Here is an 11095-nt window from a genome sequence, read left to right on the forward strand (position 1 = left end):
GTCAACATCAGCCGCTTTACCGAGCAAAGGTTATTGACTGCAGGACGGAAACAATACTGAGGACCCGCCCCACCTCGCAACTACTCTGCCGCTCACTGCTCGTCTTCTTCCTGGATCTGAAGCCCGTGTCTGAGAAGTAAGTGACTCCAGTAGCTCTTTTTTTTTTTGCTTTTCTTTTGGACTGTAAAAGCCCGTGAAATACTAATCCTCCACCGCGTTACAGGCGACAGCGAGGTTCAGCAAGGAACTTTAATAGGATTTGCGCCGACTGTTTTGCTGATTCTCTGCCCGAGGAATGCAGGGAATTAGCCTCGCCCAATTAAACAGACACAGCCGGTGTCGAGCTTGACAGTAACAAACGTAGAGCAGCCTTCATTTTAAAAGTATTAAAAATGGCCTCCTGGTACTCTTAACTGTATCTATTTAACGTGTTAGTCCTTTCTCCCAGTGTGTGTTCATATTGGATGCTAAATGCTAAACAGTAACTTCCTCCAGGAGTATTATGTAACGTTGACGGACCGCAGGGTAGATAAAAGCTCCTGGAAGGATGTCGGAGTGAAATTAAACATTAGCTAGGCTTGATAGCGTTTGGTCCTTTTTATATAGTAAGATTAGGCTTTATTGTTGTAGGCATAAACAAGAGTAACGTTACTGTGAAAGATTTTGGTTGTAGCTAGTTGGGAAAACACGGGCCTGTGATGCTGTAGTAGATTTTGGTGCTTTCCAGTGTTCTCCGTAAAAATGAGCAAGAGGTGAAAATGTGCACACATTCGCGCCTTAACGTGTCATTAAGTGTACAAATTGAATATAACAACAGTGGAAAATCTTTTTTTTTTTTTTTTTAATGAAATACGTATGTGACGGATATTATTAAAATAATTCTAAAACTCGTTCGTATGTTAGAAAAAAATGCAACGAAGGAAAAACAGTCAGGTGTAAGTACTGCTAGCAAGATGCCAGATTTTTATTTTATGTCAGGTTTAAATCAATCTGGACTTAGACTTTCCCACTCGTATTTCACCAATCCTGGGGTCCTAAGTTTGTGTTGTGATGGAGATGGTGGTATTTACGATTACACTTAAAAGCCTCACCAGTGCTTCAAGGGTCCAAAGGAGAGGGCTGGAAACTTAGGAGGGGAGTGTCAACAATCAAACGCCCTTCCAAGAAGTCACCCAGCCTGTTAGTCAACGTAAAAAAACAACAGAATAATTAAACCTAAACTTTTACTGCTTTCCTACTACTTGCACTAAAGAAATTTGAGTTTTACAGCTGAATTGTCTTTGTTTGCATGTAAATAACTAAGTTGTGTTAATAGAGCCAAACCGTGTCCTGTACCTTTGTGTTATCTGCTTTCTCCCAGTAGCTGGTTTCTTGTGTGCATATAAACAAAGTGAATTTCCACTCACAGATTATGGTTAATGACAGCGGACAGACCTGCAGCTGTAATTAGTATTTTGCTTTTTTTAATGACACTGAGGCACCTAAACAATCATGTCATTTCAACAGCAGCTCTGCAAATAGATGGGATCCCACCAGAAGGATCATTAGGGATCCCTAATGTGTAATTTAAACATGTTTGGGTCCCCTTGCTAGTTTGCAATTATGCAGTGTTTTTCCGAGAAAGGGGAAGAGAAACTTGAACTTCATCAAAAGCTGTGAGCACGGCGTATCATATGTGAAAGATCTAGGCAGATGGAAGTGGTGAGTTCTGTCGTCATTATAGAGAATTGGTCAAACAGCCTTGTGTGTGTGGAGTGAATCAGAAAGAAACTCAGAAGGACCTCATCCTTGTCTAAAGTTGTGGCTTATTCATTAACTTTCAGAAGTTGTGGGTGGAAGGTAAAGCAGTTTATTAGGGTTACACTAATGGGTGCAGGGTTGGGTATCAGTTTGTGTCATTTATAAAGCACTGTCTGAAAAATTGTTAATGGCATTTTTGCTGATGTAAGATAGAGTTTTGTGATTTTAGGATGTCTAAATGTTATTTTAGATACCATTATAACACTGAACTACCTCATTTTGAGCAAATAGCTGGGTAACTAAAATCCCTTTGACACATTCTTGTTTGGGTTTGTTGATTGTTTACAGTCTGAATGAATGCGGCACACACACTGTAGTAGTCATACCAGTAATTGTTATGTTGACCATTGACACTCCATTTTCAACCTCCATCCCAGTACCTCTAGGGCTTTTGTAGTACTGTCACTGGAGCAGTTTATGGGAAAGGATCAACATTTAAACTCTGAATTTCTGTCCTGTGTTCAAAAGTAGCCCTTTGCTGGCCTTCATACGTCAAAGTAACAAGTCATAACTTCATGTCACCTCCAGGTTCTGAAGATGAGCTACCCAGGATACCCTCCTCAGTCCGGTGGATACCCACCACAAGCAGGGGGCTACCCACCTCAACCAGGGGCATATCCCCCCCAGGCAGGCGGCTACCCACCGGCAGCAGGGGGCTATCCCCCACAGGCAGGCGGTTATCCCCCACAGGCAGGCGGCTACCCACCCCAGGCAGGTGGCTACCCACCCCAGGCAGGCGGCTACCCACCCCAGGCAGGCGGTTACCCTCCCGCAGCAGGTGGCTATCCTCCAGCAGCAGGCGGTTACCCTCCAGCAGCAGGGGGCTACCCTCCCCAGGCCGGTGGTTTCCCTCCAGCAGCTGGAGGCTTCCCTTCTCAGGCAGGAGGATACCAACCACAGCCTGGAGCAGGAGGTTATCCCTCCATGCCTCCAGCAGGTGAGGCTCCAAAATGTTGATTTGTGTCATGGGGATTTATATGCAGTATATTCTTATAAATGCAGCCAAAAATTACAATAATGTATATTAATGTAAAATTATTATTATTATTATATTATTATAATGTATATTTCTTACTATGAATTGCTTTTTCAGTGTTATGTCAATACTTTCTTTGCAGGTGGAGGCTGGGGTGCAGCACCAGGTGGCTATGGAGCGGTACATACATTCTTTTGTCACAGTGCCACGTCACTGATAACATATGGACTGACTTAAGATTAATCTCTCATTTGCTTAAATCACCTTATCTTCACCAGTCCTACTTGAACCTTATTTGCTTTGTATGAAGTTTGACACCATGGACTTACAGCTCTTTTCTGTCTGCAGCCAGCTGGAGCTCAGCAGGGATACCCAGGGGGTCCTGCCCCAGGCCAGCCCATGCCAAGTTACCCTGGAGCCCCAGCGACTAACCCCTCTATGCCTGGATATGGAAGTGGTGTTCCGTCCAACCCTCAGGCACCTGCCATTTCTGTAAGAGGCATTTGTCTTAGGACTTCTCTGAAACTCTGTTCCACTGCACATACAGCTACCTTTGTAACTGTTCTATATTTTATCGTGTTGTGTTTTTATTTATAATGTTTTTTGTTTTTATAGAAAGGGTTCAGGGGATCTATTAAAGACTTTCCAGGGGCCGATCCACTGAGGGATGTTGAAGTTCTTCGAAAAGCTATGAAGGGTTTTGGTCAGTATTCGATGTTTACGTGAATATGCTAAACCCATCAGATGTATTGTCACTTAACACATAAATTGATTCTGAAAATGTCTTTACACAGGCACTGATGAAAACGCCATTATTGAACTTCTGGGAAGTCGTAGCAACAAGCAGAGGGTTCCAATGGTTGCAGCCTATAAAACAACTTATGGGAAGGTATGTTTTCTAATCTAGATTTTTTTGTAGTTGAAATTCATGCTGCTGTTTCATGCCTTGTAATTATTGACCTCATATGGCAACTACATTTTTGCTGACTTTGCTCTCATGTTTTTTTTTTTGTTCTTTGTTTTTCCTGTTAGGATTTATTCCACGATCTGAAGTCTGAGCTCACTGGAAACTTTGAGAAACTGGTTCTTGCCATGTTGATGACCCCTACCCAGTTTGATGCATCTCAACTCAGAGAGGCTATAAAGGTTGGAAGCTCGAGTTGCTCTCTCAGCAGATACTTACATTTTGGTTTTGTAGTCCAAACCGCATTGCGTGATGTAATAGGAAAATAAGAGCGAAAAAAAGAAAATCCTGTAAGTCCAAGGCCAGACAAGTTGAGGGCTGAGTCATGGCTGTTGACCTATGAATGTTCACCACTTTTACTCTATGAAGCAGGTGTTTCTTTGAATGTCTTACAAGGCTTTTATATGTGTTGTTTTTTTTAGGGCGCAGGAACTGATGAAGCTTGTCTGATTGAGATCCTCTCATCACGCTCCAATGCAGACATTTGTGAAATCACCAGAATCTACAAAGCTGGTGAGTTCTGAGATTGACATTGTTAAAAAAAAATTACTTTTTACTACCAATTATGACATTGGCTTTAGCCCACCCTATATATTCTTTAAATAATTTATACTATACAGGGTTGGTAAGGTGTTGATCCACCACAGGCCACCAGAACAGCTTCAGTGCACCTTGGCAGTGATTCTACTAAGTCTCTGGGACTCTACTGGAGGGATGGAACAGAGTTTTTCCAAAAGATATTCCCTCATTTGGTGTTTTGTGGTGGTGGTGTTGGTAATGGTGGAGAGGGCTGTCTAAGACGCCAGTCCAAAACCTCCCTAAAGTGTTCAATTATGTTGAGATCTGGTGACTGCGAAGGCATCATTTTCATGCTCCTCAAACCATTTTGTGGCCCCCCTTTTTTTCCACATCTCTGTAGACCGGAGCCACTGAACTCTCAAATGTGCATTCATTTTTGTAATGAGGGGTTTATGCACTGCAGCCCTACTATAACATCCCTCTGGCAAAATCAGAATCCACTGGGCCTTCTCAGCATTTTATATAGGCCACAGAGCATGACTGGATGTGCTTAATTGTACCATGTGGTGCACCTGTGTGGAAGCTACTGCATTCGGTATGTTTCTCCACTCAGTTGTTGAGGTCTTCCCTCTAATTTGATATCTATCTATATATAGACAGCCTGTGTTTGAAGAGTTTGAGTTACTAAAACCATTTTATGTATTCTGCATGTTATCATTGTTTAAAATGCAATACAGGCTCATCTGTTTTTAAATGACTGATGGTCTCATGTGACTCTTGCGTACAGTAGTTAAAGGCATGTTAAAATGTTGTGTTTTGATGTTAGGTAGGGCAACTACCATTTGACTTGTACCTGGATCTTGGATGGTGAAACAGTGGTGTCTCAGCACAATGCAAATGTTATGCAAATGAATGTATTTTCCTAAAAAGCAACAACTTCCTTCCAGAGTACGGGAAGAGCCTGGAGGATGCCATCAGCAGCGACACCTCCGGTCACTTCCGCAGACTCATGGTCTCTCTCTGCCAGGTAGCTGCTGCACGTTTTACCCCTGATTCACAATGAGCTCTCGCAAAACCGATTACAGCTCATGTGAACTTCAAGTATTGACTCTGCCAGTGTAACCCGCCCACATGATGAATGTTTAATGAGCGCAACTTGTCTTCCTCTTTCTAGGGAAATCGTGACGAAAGGGAGGCCGTTGATGTCTCCCTGGCCAAACAGGATGCTCAGGTACTGAAGCTGGTTGGTTGTAACATTCTTATTAAAAAAAAAAAAGTTGGCAAGCCTGATCGTGTCCCTTCTTTAATTTGTGTATAGAAACTGTACGCTGCCGGGGAAAATAAAGTGGGAACTGATGAGTCTCAGTTTAATGCCATCCTGTGTGCTCGCAGCAAGCCTCACCTTCGTGCAGGTGTGTAATTTCAACATTGTTGTACTTTTTTTTCCCCAGCTCATGTAGTTCTTTCTTCAGTGTCATAACTGCACGTTGACTTTTTTATAATACACATTTCACATGTGTTTTCAAATATTATGATTATCTCACCTGTGATTCTCGCCTTTATTAGTCTTCCAGGAGTACCAGCAGATGTGTGGGCGAGACATTGAGAAGAGTATTTGCAGGGAAATGTCTGGCAACGTGGAGTCTGGCATGGTGGCTGTGGGTACGTTCCTTCTCTCTTTTTCTCTTTTTCCCAAACCTCAACCAAACTGAAGTGGCTTTCCAAAAACATGTTGAAGCTTTAAGTATATATTAAAGTCATTCGTCAAAGAGTTTGTTTCGGAAGGGTTTCCTAGCCGGCCTAAAAATACCCCGCAGATGTAAACAGGCTACTTTTTGACCTAAATACCTTATACTTAATACTGCTCAATGATTGTGGGCTAAGCCAGACTGAAAACCACAGAGCTACAGCTATCATGATGCTGTAGCGCTGTGAGATTTTGTGCAAACTATGCAGTGCATTTAAGTAAGTTTAAATAGGCCATACCCTAAAGAATGTGTTAACCAATTACAGGAAACCAATACATGTATCTTAAAATAAATGTTGGGGGTATAGTGTGAGTGGTACAAAATAGTTTTTCACAAATTAAAAATGCAATTGCAAAAGAAAAACACTTTGGCAGAGGCATTAACAATACAACAGATTAATTACAATAGCCACCTGTCTTTCTGTAGTGCATTTATGATTCGGTTGCATCAAATTTGAATGTACCTTGAGAAAGCTTCATACAAGACTAACCTATTTACATATGCTCCTTCTTCCTAGTGAAATGCATCAAGAACACCCCTGCCTACTTTGCAGAAAGGCTCCACAAGGCCATGCAGGTACGTCTGTCGTATTTCATCACATTTTATTCTTAATTATCACACACCAGCTGTTTCTTGCACCGATGTTGCAGCGGGAGAAGATTGCACTGCTGCAGTCATTGACGCGTCACATTATGATGTGTTAACAGGGAGCAGGGACCAAGGACACAACCCTCATCCGTATCATGGTATCTCGCTCTGAGATCGATATGTTGGACATCAGACAGGCGTATGCGCAGACTTACGGAAAATCACTGTACACTGCCATCTCAGTAAGTAGCACTAACCATGTTATTATGCTAGTTTCGTTCTTTCCTTTTTTATGCAATACATTTTTGGAATCATTTGAAATTGATATTGATTTTCACTCTGTTTCTCAGGGTGATACTTCCGGGGATTACAAGAAGCTGCTGCTGAAGCTGTGTGGAGGTAGCGACTAGAAGGAAAGGAGGATAACTCATCAAAAGGACAAAATATGTCCACACTGAAACAATGTTATAGGACCATATATCACCTCTGATGCATGTAGTCAAAGTTAGTTATCCTATAACAACAGTCAATCATTATTACTTTTGTATTCTTTCCAGTGTCATGATAGACTTTGTTCTGCTACTGTACTGTAGTAGATGATTGCCAAATAGGAAATATATTAAGATGAATATTTTTTAAAAATGCAGTAGATAGCTGGGAAAAAGGTGTTCTAAAGAAATGTGAGTTCTAACAAAATCATTATAGCTATCCTAACTATTATATAGAATAGTGTTTGAAATGGCTAAACTTCAATTTGTAATTTATCATTAAAGAAAAGTTTATTTGGAGGAATGGTAAAAGTTTCAGGAAATTAGAGAAAAGATGTAGAGCAAGAATGAGTGTTCATTTATGTAATATATAAAGTAAATGTACAAGAAAACATTAAGTACAATATACATGCATTAATTTCTGTTACTGAGGTAAAGTATTCCTCACTACAAGCATTTAGGCAATTTAATATATACAAAGTTGTGTGTGAGTTATTATGCAAGTTTTAGCAAATTCAGTACTGCTGAATGTCACACAGAATAAATATTATCATTTAATGGCTGTTTAACTGCTAACAAATTCCAGGCAATTTTTGAATGTAAGAAATGAAGATCTGCAAATAACGTCTCCTCTGTCTTTGTGTCAACTAACCAGAGTTTTACTCCTGCTTGCAAATCTATGCAAATTAGCTGTTCACTTTAAATCCTTTTATATCAGCTTTAAAATACGCTTCGTTTGGTCTTGAAATGTAAACCTATTCAATCAGCACTCAGCATGAACAGACAGTGTTGCCTTTTTGCTGAAAAGCCAAAGCCTAAAGACAGATGATGTGCCTTCTTGTCAGGGCTGCTGTTGAGAGCTAGTCGATGTTTCACTGTGGTTTATCTTGCAAACAATCAATAATCATTGCAGAAATATAATTCTCTAGTTCTCAATATTTTGTTTACAGTGTTCTTTACTGGTTTGTATGTTTTGCTGCCAGTAGAGGGCTCTTTGTGCACATGAAGTCATTTCTCATGTCTGTGTGATTGTTTTTCCTGCTGACTTAGAGTTTGGCTTTAATCTGCATATCCTTTACACTAACTCTACTTTGCAATCATCATTGTAACATGATAATGATTGAAATTTAATGGATTTTCTTTTTTTTTTTTAGTACTGTAACATTTTACCATTTGATAGTCCCAGTCTCTTGGGACTTGCAAACAGCCACTTAATTTCAATAAAAACATTTTGGCATATCCGGATTGTCTTTGTGAAATGGGATCATGTGTTTTGTGTGAAACATTGACTGTGGATTTTCTGCTCTGAGCCGGGAACACAATGAGCAATTTGCATTTAAAAGCCAGTCTCATTTTCAATACATTGGTCTGGATTACGACGAGTGAGTCAACCCCCCCTCCTCAGCTTCAGCCTCACAAGCTGCACGTTCAGTTAAAAGGTGCGAGTAATATGGCTTACATAAGTGATGTCTCTGCGTTTTGCTTTGCAGCTCGAGTGATATGGCACAGAGAGCTTTTCTCAATGCTATTAATAGTGTCCATATTGTAGACACGGATGTCCTAAAATCTTCTTTCTGTTGTGCTCACTGGCCTTAAAGTGCAGCCTCAAAGGGCCTGTGATGGGGAGACAAATGACCTCACTGAGCCTCACTTCTTCTACACCTTCCTCGCTTCACTATTTCTCATACACACACAAAATAAAAAGCTCCAACCAGCCGAGACAAAAAAAAAAGGGATGAATATTTGATGTTGGTGTTTGTGCATTTTCTCTCTCGAGTTGAGATTGTTTTCCGTGATACCTCCTGAAATATATAGGTCAAAAGGAAATCAGGAGAGGGGGGCTCTCTCATTTGGCTTTTCCTTTTAGAAACAAAACAGAACACTTCCCTGATCCTGATTTCTAGAAAAAGTGCTTTAATTATTAACACGTGGACGTGATGCACCCTGTCTGGGACTTTATCACGTACACACACATGCAGGGGATACGCTGTCTTATTAGAAATGTCAGCACATGTGCGTGTACGGGAGTCGTGTCAATCAATACTATCCTTCCGTGTCACCAGCACTAGTGGGAGATGGGAGCTGTGAAGGTCAGCCTTTGATTAGCTCTTAGCCCTCACACTTCCCATCGCACCCCTGGAGTGTTCTCTTCTTCTCTTAAATGGCAATTTGAATGATTTTGGTTTGAAGTGATTCATCGCGAGAAAATGTGATTCAAATCTCTTAAAACTGGAAAATGAAATCAAATAATAATAATAATGGTTTAATAATAATGATGTTTAACCAGTATTTTTTTGTTTTATTTAGTCATTTTGAATTAAACTCCTACTAACAGAGTAAAAATAAAAATATACCTAAATGAAGCATGTTGACAACTGATAAACCAACACTATGTCTCATTAAAGGTTTTTTCAGATTAAACATAATCTGCTCAAAAATCAAATTTTGTGAATCTATTGAGATTACTCCAGGTTTTTTACCATAATTCGCACTGCCATCACTGGACTCTAATGTTAATGCTGTTTTACACACAATCAGTAAATGTAAGTATTGACCAAATTGTTGGTTTCCAGTGGATTTTCTCCAGCCGTCCAATGAGGAATGTGCGGTTAAGTGACATTTGGTTGCCAGGGACATAATCCTGCTTTAAACTTCATGAGTGCATATAAGCAAATTACAACCCAGAGGATTAGATGAACAACACATAATGAGATGTAGCAGCAGATATCACTATCCAGCCTGCAGAGTTGCAGCCTGCACGGCTTGAGGTTCATCCTTTGATATTTGGCAAAATAGGAGAATAAAACCCGTCCAACCTGTCCCTTTTATATTGGTGTATGCAGGCTGCGTACGTCCAGCAGAAGAGGCTTTGAAGAAGAGCAGCGCACTATCTGCCAGAAGACAACATATTACTCTAAGAATGGCTTCCACCTCACGGTTTTCACTGCAAAACAACAGCATGAGTTTCAATCTACTGCAATGGTTTTACGTATTCACATAATTCCTAAACATTCCTAGTTTTCTTGGTGAGTGCCAAATGGATTTTCCCGGCAAGAAAAAGAAATGAGTTGAGTAGTTACATAACCACTTACATTGTTAAAGCTGATGTGCTAAACTTAAGTGGGGAAATGTATAGGCACAGTGTGTACCGTATTAAGCTTTAAAGCCAGGCCCTTTGCGCTCTAGCTGCCTCCAGATGAGACTCACAATCCTCATAAAGGCAATACACTGAAGCCCCTTAATAATAAAGAGTACTGTCAGCAATTATGGTAAATGAGCTCAGAGTAGTTTTCCACATTCAGCATCTCTACACTTCAGTTGTCTGCAGTGAGGCTACAGATGGGCTCATATTGCTAATCCTACATATATTTTTATTGTCTGCGTTTAGATAATTTGTTTCTTAAGGATATCAGTCTTATGTGACGTCCGCCTCCTTTGAGATCTGATGGATTATGTGGAGCAGAAGAAAGCTCACAGGGCAGCAGTGGCAGATGTGTCAGGAGTCAATCCACATGAGGAACAGGCATCTATACAATGTGGAGGTATCCAATGTGCTCTAAACGGAGATGATTGTGACTGTGAAATAAAAGCTATTGGATTTTCCTTGTATTTAAATACAGTACTTGCTCACAGGGGCCATCTTAACCAGTACTTTTAATATTGAGTTATATTTTCCTAATCATTTCACTTGTAATGGGGTATTTCCACCAAACGCCACAAGTCCTCCATAACCTTCCTGGAAGAATATTCCCCTCATTATTCATTTCATGTAATGTATTTATATATATCTTTTTCTTAATGGCCCTTGTGGCGGAGGGGAGCCAGGTGCGTTCACACAACAGACACACACACACACACACAAATGAAGCCCCGCCTACGTTTACCTTAAATGTCCATTGCACGGAAATATGATTGGCACACAGAGAGCTCCAGCTGCTTGAACGGTGAGACATGGCGGAGTTTATGGTCTGACAGACAGACAGATAGACAGATAGACAGAGAGAGAGAGAGA

At 40.6% G+C, this 11095-nt stretch overlaps 1 protein-coding gene across 2 annotated transcripts; it reads left to right on the forward strand.

The window, feature by feature from the left end:
- Window positions 1–8323, forward strand: anxa11b (annexin A11b). Of its 2 annotated transcripts, XM_035665608.1 has the most exons (15): window positions 1–136; window positions 2329–2737; window positions 2919–2956; window positions 3125–3268; window positions 3392–3479; window positions 3571–3665; window positions 3809–3922; window positions 4163–4253; window positions 5207–5286; window positions 5434–5490; window positions 5578–5671; window positions 5826–5921; window positions 6525–6583; window positions 6715–6837; window positions 6946–7005. In XM_035665608.1, exons 2-15 carry the CDS (start codon window positions 2338–2340, stop codon window positions 7003–7005), a joined length of 1539 nt encoding a protein of 512 aa, XP_035521501.1. In that variant the 5' UTR covers window positions 1–136; window positions 2329–2337. The 2 variants fall into 2 exon arrangements, with proteins under 2 accessions (XP_035521501.1, XP_035521490.1); XM_035665597.1 differs by lacking the exon at window positions 1–136 and having other exon boundaries at window positions 2338–2737; window positions 6946–8323.
- Window positions 8324–11095: the final 2772 nt, after the last annotated feature.

Source organism: Morone saxatilis, unplaced genomic scaffold (genome assembly GCF_004916995.1).
Source record: "Morone saxatilis isolate NCDOM2014 unplaced genomic scaffold, NCSU_SB_2.0 Contig1, whole genome shotgun sequence".
NCBI classification, from domain to species: Eukaryota; Metazoa; Chordata; class Actinopteri; family Moronidae; genus Morone; species Morone saxatilis.